Genomic DNA, 17,143 nt, shown 5'->3' on the forward strand with positions numbered 1-17,143 from the left:
GCTTCCTGTTCATCAATTGCTCGACATTCTTTGCCCATAATGTCCGACCAAAGCTCATCGCGGTTCACGCCGCAGAACAAAACGACTCATGAACGGTTATCCACACACACGGTTGGCCTCGTCGCCCTCTCCGACTTCCGCAAGCGTCGCGCCGAGGTCCTCGAGCAGCAGGAGCGCGAAGCCCGCGAGGCCGCGTTTTCAGGCACGTCCACACCGGATCGCTCCCTGACAGGCACTCCTGACAACGGTGGCAGTGACACGGGAAGCGGCCCACGTCCCGTGAAGAAGCAGAAGAAGAAGAAGAAGCTGGGCAAGAAGCTCCTCTCGTTCGATGACGAAGAAGGCGACGAAGATGCGGCCCCGTCAAAGCCAACACCAAAGGCGAAAAAAGACAGCGCGAACGATACTGAAGGGAGCGATAGCGACGTGAAGACGAAATTCAAGGCCAATGCCTCGGTAGGCATCGTCCCCAAGGCCATGACCAAGAGCGCACTCCGCAGAGAAGCTGCCGAGCGCGAAGCCCTCCGTCGCGAGTTCTTGGCCATCCAAGAAGCTGTCAAGGCGACCGAAATCGCGATACCTTTTGTCTTCTATGACGGCTCCAACATCCCCGGAGGCACTGTCCGTGTCAAGAAAGGCGACTACGTCTGGGTATTCCTGGACAAGAGTCGCAAGGTTGGCGCTGAGCTTGGGGTGGGAGAAAAAGCCAATGCCCGGAGAGAGTGGGCAAGAGTTGGCGTGGACGATCTCATGCTTGTCCGCGGAACAGTCATTATACCACATGTAAGTTGTCTGCAACGTCTGTCTTTAAATGTGTCTAATTGTTTGTCCAGCACTATGACTTCTATTTCTTTGCCATGAATAAAACCCTCGGCCCCGGCGGTCAGCCTGTATTCGACTACAGCGCAGAGGCCCCTCAAAAGCTCGAATCCACCGACGACGCGAAATCCAGCGATCCCCTTGTCACGCCTGCCTCCAAGGCGGCTGCTGTGAAAGCTCTTCCAGATGTCGACACCCTCGAGGGCGCTAACGATGATCCGTCTCTGACCAAGGTTGTTGATCGGCGGTGGTACGAGAAGAACAAGCATATCTTCCCCGCGAGTATGTGGCAGGAGTTTGACCCGGAGAAGGACTACGGGAAGGAGGTGCGCAAGGACGCTGGTGGGAATACCTTTTTCTTCTCGCGCTGATATGGTCGGATTGGCGGTTATGGGATGTCGATATCGTCTCGAAGGGTTGTGTGTATGGTTTGACGACAGATTATGCACCGATGGGTTACGTATCGAATTTGGTTCAGAGTTCACAAGCGAACTCGAACAAGGACAAGACGAGCTCAGCCGAAGAGCATCCAGACAGCCCAGCATGCGCCTGCGAGCAGCCACCACCCAGGCCAGAAGAGCATAAGGAAGACCATGTTGCCACTTCCGAGAACGAATACGGCAAATTCGTACCAGAGCTTCTTTCGCAGCCTCTGGATGCTTTTCGAGTTCCACACACCAACGACTGCTTTGCTGGACATGTTGAAGCCGTGGGATGCACTAAACTTTGTTGCAACACAGGCCTTCAGGACCACGATTCTGCTTGCGTAGAGGACACCGGCGAAGGTGGTGCTCGTGAGAAGCCATGCGCGGAGGCAAAGGAAGATAGAGACGGAACTGACGAGGCTCTGGAACCGAAGCGCAATTTCTAGAGCCGGGCCAAGCAACCTGATGATATCGGAGCGGGGATGGGCGGAAACGGAGAGCTCCACCTTGGAAGCAGTCAAGAGGGTCGCCTTGTCCATGATGATGCAAATGGAGTTGGTTGCTGCAGAGATTCGGCAAGGAAACAACAATTGAATCAATTCAGAGAGGGTCTTCGAAGAGGAGAGAAGTTCGAAGAATGAGAGAGAATATTCTTGGCCCCCCAAGCAAGCCCCCACCACAAGCGTCATCCTGAGGTGTTTGGTGTTTATATCTCAACTTGCCTTGTTTTCCAACCCCCACCTCCGGTTGCCTCAAGCAGTCAACTCACGACTTCTGGGCGGCAAACGCGAGATAGTCTTGTCCAGAATAGTCATGAAACGAGTTTCTACACGCACATTCGCATTCCGTCACACTTGACTCGCCGAGAACGAGCTTCGAGGCTCTCAAGGACCCGCCTCAAACCCCTCATCTCGCTCCCGATGGAGGTTCCACACGGCGACCCACGCCGACACGTGGGGCCGCTGATTCGTTGCTCGGGAGGCTTTTGACGACGCGATACGTGACAGACGCGACATTCAAGGTAGCAATCGGCCGGATTGCGGTTGGTCTATGGGCGTGGGGAGAGTGGGCGGCCGTGCCTTGTTTGGGCATGAGGCCTGTCAGATCAAAGGCTCGTGATAGTCACGCCCCGGAGGATCAATCGACGCTACGACACACGTGGGAGCAGTGATTTCTCTCCAGAGAACGACTTGGAGAGCCTCTAAAGCTTATTGAGTTTTGTGTGAGTGGAAACCGAGTTTGCCCACTGTTCTGGAGTCTGGAGAGGTACGCGAATCGAGTTCCAATGGCCGACTCCACGTGGTGGCCCGGCCGCCGTCGTTCGCTCCAAGGGTTTGTCGGGCACAAAAACTACCGAGACGGACCCGCTTGCTTCTGGAGGGAATTGGTGGGCTGATGTTGGCTCCGGCACGGACTTGTCGGCTATCGTGATCGGACGGCGGCCGAGATTATCGAGATGAGGCTTGAGGCTTGTCGAGCCTTGTGTAATAAAGCATTCGGAACGATAGAAGTCTCTTGCGGCTCATCCTCTTCTCCTCACTTTTTTTTCTTCTTCTTGGGTATCTATTTCAGGGCTGACGGTGAGCGTCGACGGGCTCCTTTCACGACAAACATGAACAAGAGACGAGTTACTGATGATGAGAGAACAGCAACATGATCCATCACAATCACAAACAGGCTCCACTCGAATCGCTCTCAGCCAAGGGAACCACTCGGCAACACGTCCCGGGTTTCCTTCGGCATTGTTTGCATCCCTGGTGCCAGTCTCTCGCACGCGTGTTCGTCTTCTGATTCATCAATTCAAAATGCCTGACTGGCACTGGCTCTGTGCCACGAGGTACCATATATCGACATGGCTCAACACACAACGGCTGCAGATAGATCCGCTACAATAGGACTGTGTTCAACACTAGCCGCAAATGACTGACTACAGGGATCGCTCCTTGTTAGCTATCGACAGGCCACCATCTCTTTCAACAGACTCGGGACACGAACCCGAGCCCTCTCGGTATTCGGATGAGTAGCTTCAGTCGTTGGGTGATGCGCAGGACCTTGACTCACGCGAGTAAGCTTTTCTCAGCGAAACTCTTCTCGCCGAACAGTTTGACGACTGTTGTGACTGCAGGTAGCAAGTCCTTTTCTATAGTGCTGGCCCAGAAGCTCAGGATGGATACCTCAGAGCCCAGATGTATCTACCTGGTAAAGGCAGGTTGCACGAGCACTGCTTGACAATTGCGAGCTCCGAAGCAGGATCTCTTTCACCTGGCTTGTTACCTATGTTGAATGATGTCAACATGGATGCAGCCACTGCTTTATGGTTCATCTGTCAGATCTAGGGATGACTCTTTCTTGCTGCATCAACCTTAATCTTGACTAATATATAACGGCGACTAGATCTATTCTAGCCCAACTCTCACCTTCAGTCACTGCCGTCGACGATTGATTCCCCACAGCGCCGGTGAATCACGATTGACAATGCCTCGTCAACCCGCCAGCTCACTCGCCTCGTGGGAACGTCTACCCGGTGAGTTGAAATTAATGATTGTTGGGCATGCGGTAGAATCGTTCAAACAAGTTCGATCACCCAAGTTGTCAGCATGTGCCGCCGTCTCTCAAGAATGGCAGCATCTCTTCGAAACAGAAACATTTGGCGACCTCACTCTCCACCAATCCGACGTTTCCGAGTTCGCCGCTTTTGTTCAAGGCCGTCGGAGACCGCTCGTACGATGGCTGTGGCTTCGTCTAGAGCTTACAGAATACGATTGCGAGGAATGCCGTGTACGCGAAACGATTGTTGAGGACAGGGCCAACAAGTTCACCTTGACCAACGCCGTCTGGGAGCTCTTTGACACCTTATCCGGCTGGAAAAAGAAGGATGCCGTTACTACGACGAGGCAAGGCTTTACTTTCGAGATGAGTGCGCATTCTCCAAGCGACCTTCGTTACGGGGGTCCGAAAATGCGAAGGCGAATCAATGACAAGGGCTGGATGGGGGTAATGGGCCCGGAGCAGCTCATATGACGCAATGCTAGAGCCTTTGGTGATAGGCCTCACAAATGCATCTCACACCACAAGCCGAGACCGTTCGGAGAACTCATAGGGCTACGGTTCGACATGCGTGCGCAACCTGTCAAGCGGTTAAAGACATTGCCTTGTGTCAGGGTGGTTGACACCTTCGTTATTCGACGACAGTGCCTTCGATACTTCTCAGTTCCAAAAACTTTACAGCCAATCATACAAAGCTTGACCCAGCTCAAGCATCTCCGTTATGAGCACTGGGGTGCCCTTTTCAACGGCTTGGGGTATTACTGGGTACGGGACGAGGAACATGCCCTGCTATTGGGCGAAGTGCTCAAGAGCAAAAAGACTCTCAGATCAGTTGCCTGCTATGACGACATGACCTCTGCCAAATTACGCAGTCGGAGAAACCCCACCCATGCCTTAGCCAGGGCTCTAGTTGAGCCAAGCCAGCGGCTCGAGGAGCTGCACATTGCCCACAATGTTGACGCCATGGACTTTGTTTTCTACATCGTCACGAACAATCCGATTTCCTACAAGGGGCAAAATGGAAGAGGCTGGAGCGAATCTCACTTAGCTCTGCCTGGCTCAGACCTACCGGGTACCAACATTTGATCCTCCGAGCGGCGACGGTGGCTCAAAGAATGGAAAAGCTGCAAAGGATGGAACTCTGGCACACCGACACCTGGACCTCATGCATATTCCAATACAAGGCAGACCCGGAGCAGCCTGACGTGCGGCTTTCGAGTACATGGTTCGGCGGTCTTGGTGTTTCGGAGGAAGAGGCCTGGCGGGAGGTGGCGAGCACGCAAGAGAGTCGACACCAGCTCCTAATCGAGTACAAGCTTTTGGATCAGAGAGATTTTGCCCAGTATAATTCTATACTGCGGTATTTGGATCAAGGGGATCGGCTCTTGAATGCCACATCATGGCATCAGCTATTGGATGAAGGATGTCCGAAGCCTGTCTTGAAGCGTTCCATCACTCAGGCAGCGACATCCCATGTACAGACCTGATACTTTGAAATAATTTATAATATTATGAAATCTTTTGATCCAAGCAAGCTCTATTCTGGCAACTCAAGACGAGGGTAATGTGTCACCTCTGGCCGAGTTTTGGGATGGTCCTCCCCAAGAATCATGTCCAGAGTAGCTCCCTCAACCAAGCCCCCGCTCATCTTGAGAAATCGGAAAAAGTACCCCCTCTCTCCTACCTCTGTGTCCTCCAATGAGTCACAAGGAATAGAAACCTCCAACTTGATATGAGGAGGCAGCCACGCAAACCAGAAGCAGAGCCTTGGATTTAGGACCTGTCGACGAGGTAACACGCGCCACCACCCGATTTGATCTACGTCCATGTAAAAAGTGATGCGCTTTAGTTTTTGGAGTTGATAAAAGACGTTTGTGAGCTTGATCCATTCGTTCTGGCACTGCCACTCTTCGCCGCAGAGGTTCTGTACCATGCAGATGTGTCGAAGGTGGTACGCCATCGGGGGTTGAAGGTCGATTAAGAAGTGCGTTGCGTAGGAGAAGTAGAGAAAGTTGAAGCACACGTGGCGGCCAACCGACTCAAGTACTTCAAGGTGACTATGATGTATAATAAGCACCAGCAAGGTATTAAGGGGAATCTTTTCAACTCACATTGTCTTGCAGCTCAACAACATGGGCAAGAACGCGCTGTTCTCCAAAGTAGGTGGAGGACCTCCCACTTCATCAAAGCCATAGTCGAATTTGAGACGGCAGAAGTAACAGCCCTTGTCCAACTGTGCCCGCTCCTCGGCATCCGACTGCGTGACTGCTTCCGCACCGGCAAGGCTCTCGGGGGCTTGTTCATTAAGCCCAAAAAGTTGCTGGGTGGTGCACTTATAGTGGAAGGGATGCTCATCCCAGACACCTTTTGGGTTGACGTGTTGCGTCAGACCCGCCTCCCTCCAGAGGATCAAGTAGATGGAGGAACGTATCTCGGGTGGAAGTCTGCAAATGAGGCTATTCTGTTGGGAGACGGCAGATTCAAAGTTGATACTGGTGTTTTTGGTTCCATCTCGGCTGGATTCTTGGGCCTGGTCGGATGATGAGGATCGATTCTGGCGAGATAGTATAAACGCCAGTTGACGCTTCTGTAGCTCCGATGGGTTTGAATATCTAGTTTTAGCCATATTGTAAACACTTTACGAAAGGGGAAAAAAAAAAAAAAAGATCAGCGTGAAGGTTAAGCGTGGCATCTGCTGCCTACGGCGGAAGGATTGTCTAGCGTTTCAGCCAACATGTGACTGACATGGTGCGAAATTGGGTGGTTGGGTCGAGTCACCCGCAGCCAGTACACATAGAAGTTGGGCCCGTGAAAAAAATCATGGTATTCTGTTCTTAGTCTTTTTGTCGTTTACTCTTTAACACATGTCAATCATGCCTGGGCCTTCTTTGCCTCCTTCAGATCGCTTCGATATTGCACAAGCTTGGACATCTCCTGCGCCCTCTCAGACTCCAACCTCGAAAATCCCTTGATGACACCCTCACGATCACCCATACCCATCTCCTGACTCATCTTGAACTTTCCTCCCATCTTTGTAATCTCAATCTCAATGCCGATGATGCTCTTTTGCAGGAGCTGGATGAACCGGTCCGGGGCGTCTGTCAGCTTCCAGTCCACGGGGTTATCGCCGCCGGTGAAGCCCATGACTTGAGTCTCGGCGTGGTAGCTGAGGTCGCCAATTTGCTTCGTGAGGAACTGGCCCGTCTCCTCGGCCTTGGTGTCGTAAAATACCTTGGCGCGGCCGTAGACTTGTACTGCGGCGTAGTTCCATGTGGGAACGACCTTGCCAGTGGTGGGCTTTGTTTCTGTGTAAAATTTGGGCGTAACATAGTGCTGAATCGGAGAGTTGAAGATGACTATGACGTCTTGCTCAATGACGTTGTTCAGCTGGGGATTCTCAGAGAGGCTCTCGATCATGGCCTTGCTTTGAGGATTCACCCTCGCCAGGTGGCCTCGCAGCTTTCCCAGTTCGGTCTCGCTTGACTCATCTTCGACGTCTAGCACAAAGGGGATATGGCTGGACTGAAGAAAATCAAAGTTGGGAGAAGAGATGGCTGTGGTGAGAAGACCAAGAGGGTTCTCTCGGATCAACTTTCGCAAGACTGAAATATCAGCCTCGCCGTGAGGTCCTTTGATATACATGGTTGCCGAATATTGACGATGAGAAGTGAGAGAAGAAAATCTCGGTTGAATTAAATCTGATTGTCTCAAACAGGACGAGGATGTCGGTGGTTTAAATACCAAAGCCCTTATCTTGGCAGTCATACAATCACCTTGCTCATGCATCCATGAAACAACCCCCTCAGCCAATGGTGTCACCGTAATTGTCAAACCGAGGGTCCTCGGCTTCTGCGGTCAATGACTAAACCGGAGCCGAATACCTGGAATCACTCCGTCCCTTGTAACAGCATCAATATGCTTCTTATTACCTGAAAGCGCCCTAGCCCGATGTGGGCGCGTATTGGAACCACGGAATTAGCAATGCCAAGGGGAAAAGATTCTCTGCCCGTTTTGTGCATAGTTCCCGCCTGCCACAAACCTTCGAGGTCACATTGACAGATCCTAACAGATGTGATGAGAAACAGGGTCAAAGACAGCCAGATGTTAACACTCGTGTTAGAGTGGTGACTGCTTGTCGTGCCCCGCAAACTCCCTCGTGGTACGCCACGCTGCAGGGCTGGAGCCATACCCGCAGCTGAACTCGTGAGTCAATTTCCTATTCGGTAGATGGGGTGATCTGATCTTTGGAATCATTTTTGGTTGTGGGGCCGCGGAGGTGTCTTGAACGGCAGACACATCTTGAATGATTCCGAAAGAGGCATTTGAGATCAATAGTGGAATCAATGTTCTTGGAAGGTTCGGCTACGACTAGGAGAGATCGGGTTGACTCACAGGAACCTGTATCGAGTCACAGCCATCAATCAATGTAAATGGAGTACTCCAAACCGGATAATTGATTCCCGGAAGGACTTTCGAGCTGATGGGCTCACTTGGTTGAAAGAGGGGAAATTATCCGGATAATTGATTCCCAGAAGGACTCTCTGGCTACTGGGTTCACTTGGTTGAAAGAAAGAAAATCACACCCGGACAACAGATTGGATAGACATGTTGTCATTTCCTATCGAAACTCCTCAGACAGTAAACCGCAATGATTATGATTACGGAGCTCAATGCCTATCCATTGACGCTGTCCGCAACCAAGAAATACCCTAGAACAGGTGGTGGAGTTGTCGGTGGAGCTGGGCTCCGTCCACCGCCTCTATAGTCCCAACATCTGAAGGCCCCAACAAGCCCCGTTGGCTCAGTGGTAAAGCGTATCACTAGTAATTCAACGACATGATAAGATCACTGGTTCGATTCCAGTACGGGGCATCTAATCCATCAATCAAGCTGGTTCCTCAATTACGAGGGATCAGCCACCTTTTTGCGCATTCTCAGGATGCCGTTGATGATGCCAGCAATGGTGTTTGAAGTCAGATAGGCCTTGACATCCACGTGATAGTCACGTGTCTCCTCGAAATCATATCTCCCTGGTCTGAGCCATCCATGTTAAGTTCCTTTCTGGTTATATCTATCATGGGAGATATCTATTTTAAATCGGTTCCAGGTAGTGTGAAGCTGTCGTGTTATACCGAACTTTTATGCACCGCGTGGTGTAGATCCTCACTTGAGTTAAGCCTAGTAGAGAACAGAACCAGGCAATTGTGCACCACGGTAAATTTCATTGTCTTTTCTCTCAGACATATGTAACCCCGAACTCAAATATTAGTGTAGAGCAAGTCATGTGCTCTATGGTGTGGATGGCCAAGGGCAGATGTGACAAGTGGAGAAGGCTTTGGCTTGAAGCGTGATACGTGATCGATCCCTGTTGTCGAAAAGCTTTTGATTTTAGTTTCCATCTTAAAGGCAGGGCGTAAACAACGGTCGTATATAAGATGATTACCATGTAAGCACATTGACACAATACTTTTAGGCCTATATGATGTTGGAGCTTACAAGCCAGGTACTTGGCTGATAGGAATAGTTGCCAGAGTACATCACCGCCAACTGGCCTATTTGTCGAGTGTTGTCTATAATAATTTAACTACTACTCACATCAAGAGTGGAGAAGATAATGCTTGGCAACTGGTCTTTCCTCAATACAGCAAGAATGTTTGCCCATTAAGAGAGACCGCATTGTAAGTCGAGACTCTACCAGAGAGTGCAACCCTTTCATGTAATGGGTGGGAAGAAACCCAAGGACAGTTCCTTATACGCTTCAAATCAATGCTAGAAGAGTTTGTAGACGTGCTTGCGGTTTTGATTTCCGCCATCGCGGATGGCATTTTTGCAAAGATGCCCATGCTGCAGATGTCGTCGTTCAACTCTCATAATTTATACAACTGCTAGCGAATAGAACAATATTTAACACCTAGCCCGGAACCATTCTTGTCAGTCATCTAGTGCCACTGCCCATGGCACATGACATCCATTACCTTGTGAGATGTTGCCTCGTCCCCAGTGTGCTTTTGTCCCTGTTCTTTCACAACCAATATATCTAGATCGCCGGGGGCTATAAAACCTATTGTAGTTAGATAGTGTATAAAGCATATCTTAAAATCATCACGGATGCCAAGGAGAGTAGTATCATGTTTTACGAATTTATTGATAGCTCGAGATGTTAAACGCCATACTATGGATTCAATTCCAACCAGTCAAAACCATCAATTTTTGCACTTAAGCGGAAACAGGAACCACCTTGGGGGCTTCGGGGACCCCAGCGGCTTCAACCTTGGGGGGCTCCTCCTTAGAAGCACTGTTGGCCTTGTTCTCCCGCTCCTTCAGACCAGCTCGCACACCGGGCAGGATGTATCGGCCATAGTCGATAGCATCGTTGAGGTTGTCGTAACCACGGATGGAGATGAGAGAGGCACCGAGGTCAACATAATCGAGGATAGAGTCGATGACTGTCTGGTAAGAACCGACAAGAGCGGTAGAGGCTCCGCGGGCGTTGGTGGCCGTCACGGTAGGGTACCACAGAGCGCGGTCCTGGACCTCGCCCTTCTTGGCAATGTCCAGCAGACGCTGGGAGCCAACGTTCTGGGGGGTGCTGTCGTTGGGGGCAAACTTGCCAATCTGAGAAGGTCGGTTGGTCTTGAGGGCATCGAGGGTTCGGTGAGCCTTGGCCCAGGCGAGCTCCTCAGTCTCGGCGATGATGGGTCGGAAGGTGACCCAGATGCGAGGACGGTCCTTGCGGCCAGCCTTCTCAGCCTCGGCGTAGATGCGGTCGATCTGCTCCTTGGTCTCCTTGAGGGGCTCACCCCAGAGACCGAAGATGTCGGCGAGAGCACCACCAGTGCGGTAGGCGGCGTCAGAGGAGCCACCGACAGAGACGTCAATGTGGCCGTTGACAGGGCGGACGTGGCTGCTGAAGTCCTTGAACTTGTAGTACTTGCCGTCCCAGTCAAAGGGCTCAGTGGAGGCCCAGGCGCGGCGGAGAATCTTGATGTACTCCTCCTGGCGCTCATATCGCTCCTCCTTGTTATGGAAGTCACCCTCACGGGCCTGCTCAGCATCGTTGCCACCGGCGATGAAGTGAACAACAACTCGGCCCTTGCCGAGCTGGTCAAGAGTAGCCAGGGACTTGGCAGCAACAGTAGGGTAGACGGTGTTGGGGCGGAGGGCGATGACAATCTTGATCTTCTTGGTCACAGCGAGGATAGTAGCGCCAATGGTGAAGGGGTCGAAGGAAGAGGAGTGGTAGGGGATGAGAGTGTAGTTGAACTCATGATCATCCAGAGACCGGGCATAGCGGACGAGGTACTCGGGATCGATGCCAGCGCCGGGGATGGGGTCCAGCTCCGTAGAGGCGTTGGGGAAGGTCACGCTGATAAACTCGGTAGGAGGAGCCATTTTGACTGATTTGGTTTGATGATTGAATCTGCAGAGGAAGAAGAGGTTGTCTGACTCTGGATATTCAATTCTCTTTATATCTATCTTGATTGTTTTCTGCCGTCCAGTTAGGACCCGTTTATGTTAGTGAGGTTTCATTATTAATCTCCAGAATGGCGAAATAGGTATTGCGACAGATGTTGGATGATGACGCCTTCGCACGGCACCGATGTCGGCTAATCGGGTTAGCATGTCCCGGAACTGGAGCAATCAGGTAAAGTATCCAATTGATCAATCAGATAAGCCAAACAAGCATCCTCGATGGAGAATGCGTTGATCTTTTCAAGTTAAGCTTCATGTCCGAGACCCTGTTGTCGAGATGCAGTCGCCCAGACACTCGAGCCGTCTTGACGTCCGAGCAACGAAGCCGGAGCCGAAAATCACGTTCCCCCGGTAAACCTCCCCCGAACTCCTTCAAGGCTCCCCCGCTCACAGCCCAGCCCTGCCCCTCCGGGTTGTGGTCGCCCTCTGATCGGCCAGGGTCCGCGATGGCGTCACCCGGAGGGAGCTCCACAGAGGTGTTGCAACCGGCCAGCGCCGGGGCGGGCCATCTGCAGATTGGGCTGACAGCCAAACACCATCTCGGACCTCCCATTGGCGAGAGATGTCGAAATCTCGGGTTTAAGAGCTGCCCGTTTCCCCATGGCATGATCTATCGACCATCAGCTCGGTGGAGGAGAGGTCATGGGAGGACGTGATAGGCGCCCTACACGTACACACACTGAGGATATTATCGGAAGGCACAGGTTTAGGCTGCATTGGTATTTATAAGCTCCCACGAGAAGAAGCCTTTAAAAGGATTTCACTGCCGAGTGGGATAAGTACGTGCTCGACAACCTTTTCTCTTTTCACAAAAAACACCTCACCTTGATGATCAGGCCGCAGAGAGCGACGAATTTGACCAGGAAAAAGTTGAAGGGGAGTTGTCAGGAGCCAGTTGCGGAATTCTCGTTGCATATATCGCCAGATGCTTCATAAACTTTCCGCATTTCGAAACTCCTCGATTTGGCCTCTGGGGGACTTTTTGGACCCGGAGAATTTCTCGGCGCCTCGATTGGACTCGATTTCAACCCGTTGAGCGCATCTGAGACTCGAGAGTCTCTACGATCGGTTTAAAACGGTGCGATGAGAGTTCAGATGAGCAGCCAGAGCGATTCAACATATATGGCGATAATATGCGAACACAACTACAGTTTTTCTGGCCACAGGATTCTCACGCACAGCCGTCGGATCTTCGGAGACGGCTCACTTTCCGATGACAGAGAGTCTCATTGCTATATACAAGTACCGTTGAGTTGCGAGGAGAGTTTTGTTATCCTGGATACCTAGATAATGTTGCCGCAACTTGGACTTTTGCGGAGCCTCAGTTCCCAGAATTCGACCGCCGAATGCATCTGGACGAAACTGTATTTCTCAGTAGAAATATAGTCCGCCCTCAATGCAACTATGCATTACGATGAATCTCGACTTTCGTCATGCACGGTGAATCGACTCTTCTTGCGAAGCTTTTCGCCATAGATGAACAAGTACCAGAAACCAATCACACCAAATACACTCAAGCCACCCAGCAGACTGCAACCCTTTGCAACACCCATGTTGATATACAGCGGTCTCCCGAAGAGGATCGCAGCAGCAGCAAATGAGCTCCTCATTGCATCGTTCGCGGCAAAGAGACTGGCTGCGTACTGCGGATAACTCAGTGGCAAGTAGATAAAGATGCCGATTCCAACAACAAATCCGCATCCACAATACATGACGATGCCGATGGTTGGCACAACCCAATGGATAGAGCCTCGAGCAGCCCAGCCGAATAAGAACATACCAGCTGTGACACCAAAGACTCCTCCAAGCCCAGGGCGTAGGTATGTTTCGGGGGAATCAAAAGTGCCTAGCTTTTTGAAGCGCTTTTCGGTGAAGATACGGTACCAGGAGCAATATTGGAAAGCGCCAAGAAGGCATGCTATGAGGACGCAGACGAAAACTGCGCTTGACTCGCCGAGGTTCATGCCGTAGATCTTTGGGTATACAAGTGGAAAGACTTCGAAGAAGGAGTAATAGATGCCGTATGTGAAGGAAGTCTGAGGGTTAATGTTAGCATTTATCAATCAATTAGGTGTAATGGGTACTTGCGTAAATATTGACAAAAGCGATAGCTGGATCCTTGAGAGTGATTTCAAACGGCTTTATCAAGGCCATTTTAGCAATGTCCTTACGTGAGGCCGTGTTGGAGCTTATGGATTCTGAGACGTATCTCGAGGAATTTGTTTCCTTTTGAAGACGCTTGGCCTTGTAGTACAGGAGTGTCGGCGTCGAAGTTTCGGGCAAAAAGAAGAAAAGCGGGATGAACATGAAGCCAGAGAGCCAGAGGAGCTCCCACATTGACCATCGCCAGCTGATTTGCATTAGCGAAGGTATAGTCTATTCAGAAGTAGAACTCACCTCTTTGCGGTGACGGAGAATCCAGAGAGTAAAGGTCCCAGCGCAGGGCCACAATACATGGCGCCAGACCATGCCGCAAGACTGTAGGGGATGTAGATAACAGAGAACTGCATCACATTAGATAAGAAGCAGGAAGATGGGCAACACGTTTTTCGTACCATATCAGTCAATGTTGCAGCTCCAGTTGCTAGGCACGGGCTGCCAAAGAAGCCCTGGAGGAACCTGACGACAAGAAAGCCAGCAAATGTTTGGCACAAAGCCGCAGCGACGGAGAGGATTATAAAGATGGCAAAGGTGATTATGTATATGGGATTTCGGCCGATGTAGGGCATCTCACTCAAGGGGGAGAATAGCAATGGGCCAAGCCCATCTGAAGATCAAAGTCAGCTAGACACACTAGAAAAGAGTTGTTGAACATACAGCCAAGGACATATAGGGCCAGACCAAGAGACGCGACAGTTTCGGAAACATCAAAGGACTCGGTAACCTGTCTATAGAAGGTTAGCATTATATGAAGGCATATCGGCCTGGGTGACGACGCACTCGGTGCTGGGGACATAGATGGAAGATCCGCAGTAGATTGTAAACGTATACATGCTGTGCCACTCCGTTAGCAAGGCACAGTTCCCTCGATGGCAGCTTTCAGGTCGAAACATACCATATCAGAAACGAAACCCCAGTTTTTCTCGCTGTTGACCAGTTATGAGGGTTCTCCGGGTCGTCGCTCGACTCCCTAGTCACTGTGAGTACTTGGCCTGAGCCAGAGTTGCAACGCTCAACACTCACCACCCAACAACCACTACACCCTGACCACCACCCTGCAATGTGTCTGAAGTATGGCTCTCTGGGTATTTGTGCTTTTCGGTTGGAAACGCCAGGAGTCGGTCGCCGGATATCGCTCGTGCGGTGGCGCCAAAGGCCGTCGTTCGGAAGAGGTGCGCCATGATGGGTGAAGACGAATGACACACAAGAGGAAGAGGGAAACCTCACGGTAAAATAGACAGAACATGCAACATTTTCAAGACAAGATTTGAAATCCCATCATCTCCATTTCCGGGGTAGGCTATTCGGACTCTTGGCTCTGGTCCCACTCTTAGGCTATTCGGACCTTGACGCCATAGGTCGGAGTCCGAAGAGGAACATGAGAGATGAGGCAGCATAAAAGACGGGTGGACGTGGAGTATTAAAATGGAGAGGCAGTTGTTAATGTCATTTTAATATTAGGCATTGGCTGAGAAGAGTGAAGCTGGAATGTGCCAGCCAGGCATACCCGATCTAAGCATCAGGAGGTAGGTAGTCGCAAGAGCAGTGACCAAGGTATGTTGGTTCCAATCGAATTTCAATCATATTTCAATTGAATTAGATTCGATTTTGAATCGACCTAGGGTCGAATTAGGATCGAACACCACCATCTACATAAGAACATACTGCTGTAGGGTCACCTAAACCTCGCCTCTAGAATTATCAACTATTGGTATACCTTTACACTGACAAGCCATCATCTCTCGCAAAAGCATGCAGCCACTCTTCTTCCAACAAATCAACTGTTATACTTTCTTGCTCAACCAGCATCTCACAGTCCGCCAATGGCAACGGTGGCATTGCAACAGACTCCATAATGGTATGAGCGATGCACTTGAGCTCACGCAAGATCTTTTTTGCTCGAGGCCAGATTTCTTCATAGTGTCTGAGAGTGCCGATACAAACCCGTATGCGGGATCGGGCCACGTCAGCTTCGCGAGGTCCAAGTGCAGACTTGTAGGCAACTAAGTGCGCAATAGTGCAGCACGCGATCATGCAGATGGTGAACGGGGAGATCTGAACCGCCTCGACAGGTAGGGTTATCAGGCACTGATTCTGTTTCTGAATGGCTTCCAGCAACTTCTCAAGATGCGTACGACCATCTAAAGGACTGTGTATGCCCGTTGCAGAAGCGAGTGGCGGAGGAGGCGAGCCGCAGCTGGAAATGTCTTCGGCGACATTGTACCGAAGAGTGGAAAGTGGACGATGGATGTAGGTTATCGATCTAGACAGCCCTGAGTTCCTAGATATTGTACGAGTCTTCAGATAGTTCACTTACGTGTACATCATCATGTATGCCTGAAACATGAGCTGGTCTACAGTGGCAGGTTTGATACAGAGGCCACGCTTGGTAGCTGGCAACATGAGGAACCAGCCTGCTATTGTGGCCTCGAGATTATCGCAAAGAATCTCTGCTTCGGAAATGTCCTGAAATTCGTAAGACGCTCGCAATGAAGAAACGAAAATGTCGTTTGCGTCGATGAAATACGCGAAGGAAGAAAAATTCTTGTCTTCGAGAGCAAATTCTCTGTTACAGTAGTCTTGCCATGAAGGGGCACCCCGAGGTATTTCCTGAGAATGAAGTCAGAGAGTCGTTCAGTAGGATCACAAGTAAACAAACCATTAAAAAATATTCATGATCCTCACACGGAAGGCCAACATCGTAGTCGGCGCTGTTGAGAGTCGTCCTATGGTCGCGTCTGATGACAGAAAAGTTGGAGTCGACGACATATATCATCCACCACGTCCGCCTCCAGCTTTCTGCAAGCACGGGACTATAAGCCTCCACAGCATCGGCGAAAGCCTTGGCGTGCATTCCGATGCTCTTGGCTTGTTGGATTGCCTTTGTTAGAAGCTCTTCGGATGGCGCTTGCTCAGAGCACATGCTCTTTGCTAGAGACATGAGTAGAGTTGCCTGGACAGAAAAGCCATCAACCACATCAGAAGACCCTGTGTTTATATCCACAAGATGGTTTTGGTTTGATGGTGGATCGGTGTAGAATGAACCAATGTATCGCATAACCGAAATGAGTTGTTGAGCACTGGGCGTCTCAGCAGTGAGAATATCCTTAAGGGCGGCTTTCGGAAGAACAAAAGGATGACTGCAGTGAAAGCGTTGGTAATACAGGTTTAGAAGGGTATCGAATCCTGGACTGCCCCCAAAATCTGAAACTGTGGTAAAGACTCGCGGATTCGAATTCGTCTGCAAAAGCCCGCAATCCTCGAGCAGAGACTGTGTCGGTGTCGACACGCTGAGAGGGCTCTGTGATGTCGGCTTTCGAGCCCTTGACCTTCCCGTGCGGCGCGACTCGGGATATGAACAAGGTCTGGATAGGCCTTGGCATCTTGAACAGGAGGGGCTTACGGCATCACATCGTAGATGCTGATTTCGACACGGTATACATGCCAGTGAAGATCGCGTAGCTGGGCGGCGGTCCATGAGATTAATCTCGGAGTTGTGGTCTCTGATGATACATGCATGTGTCGCGGAACATCAGCCAGTTCAGTTCAGCTCGGTTTAACTCGATTTCTAATCGGCTTTAGCGTGAGTCAATGGATGAAACTTAATCCGTCCGAGACATGGCTTTATACGTAAAAAGAACTACGTATAGCATGATCCACCCTTGCTCCGTCGTCTTCGGATGTCCGAGGTTCACACTGACAGCCCTCAACCATCAGCC

General features: G+C 50.8%; 6 protein-coding genes across 6 annotated transcripts; 1 reads left to right on the forward strand and 5 right to left on the reverse strand.

The window, feature by feature from the left end:
* Window positions 1-39: 39 nt before the first annotated feature.
* On the forward strand, window positions 40-1,190 carry NCS54_00802300 (Hypothetical protein; the record flags this gene model as incomplete). The annotated part of the gene is made up of 2 exons (XM_053153424.1): window positions 40-783; window positions 834-1,190. The coding sequence occupies 2 exons, from the start codon at window positions 40-42 to the stop codon at window positions 1,188-1,190; spliced, it is 1,101 nt and encodes a 366-aa protein (XP_053009399.1).
* A 143-nt stretch (window positions 1,191-1,333) lies between these two features.
* Window positions 1,334-1,783, reverse strand: NCS54_00802400 (Hypothetical protein; the record flags this gene model as incomplete). Its single annotated transcript, XM_053153425.1, has 1 exon — window positions 1,334-1,783. One exon carries the CDS (start codon window positions 1,781-1,783, stop codon window positions 1,334-1,336), a length of 450 nt encoding a protein of 149 aa, XP_053009400.1.
* Window positions 1,784-6,662: 4,879 nt separating this feature from the next.
* NCS54_00802500 (Hypothetical protein) lies at window positions 6,663-7,433 on the reverse strand (the record flags this gene model as incomplete). The annotated part of the gene is made up of 1 exon (XM_053153426.1): window positions 6,663-7,433. One exon carries the CDS (start codon window positions 7,431-7,433, stop codon window positions 6,663-6,665), a length of 771 nt encoding a protein of 256 aa, XP_053009401.1.
* A 2,574-nt stretch (window positions 7,434-10,007) lies between these two features.
* NCS54_00802600 (Bac-luciferase domain-containing protein) lies at window positions 10,008-11,183 on the reverse strand (the record flags this gene model as incomplete). Its single annotated transcript, XM_053153427.1, has 1 exon — window positions 10,008-11,183. The coding sequence occupies one exon, from the start codon at window positions 11,181-11,183 to the stop codon at window positions 10,008-10,010; it is 1,176 nt and encodes a 391-aa protein (XP_053009402.1).
* A 1,490-nt stretch (window positions 11,184-12,673) lies between these two features.
* Window positions 12,674-14,605, reverse strand: NCS54_00802700 (MFS domain-containing protein; the record flags this gene model as incomplete). Its single annotated transcript, XM_053153428.1, has 8 exons — window positions 12,674-13,300; window positions 13,353-13,614; window positions 13,662-13,768; window positions 13,820-14,031; window positions 14,082-14,152; window positions 14,205-14,258; window positions 14,320-14,394; window positions 14,448-14,605. The coding sequence occupies 8 exons, from the start codon at window positions 14,603-14,605 to the stop codon at window positions 12,674-12,676; spliced, it is 1,566 nt and encodes a 521-aa protein (XP_053009403.1).
* Window positions 14,606-15,143: 538 nt separating this feature from the next.
* On the reverse strand, window positions 15,144-16,902 carry NCS54_00802800 (Zn(2)-C6 fungal-type domain-containing protein; the record flags this gene model as incomplete). Its single annotated transcript, XM_053153429.1, has 3 exons — window positions 15,144-15,687; window positions 15,742-16,034; window positions 16,084-16,902. 3 exons carry the CDS (start codon window positions 16,900-16,902, stop codon window positions 15,144-15,146), a joined length of 1,656 nt encoding a protein of 551 aa, XP_053009404.1.
* Between the last annotated feature and the right edge of the window lie 241 nt (window positions 16,903-17,143).

The sequence above is a fragment of the Fusarium falciforme genome, chromosome 6 (assembly GCF_026873545.1).
Source record: "Fusarium falciforme chromosome 6, complete sequence".
Lineage (NCBI taxonomy): Eukaryota > Fungi > Ascomycota > Sordariomycetes > Hypocreales > Nectriaceae > Fusarium > Fusarium falciforme.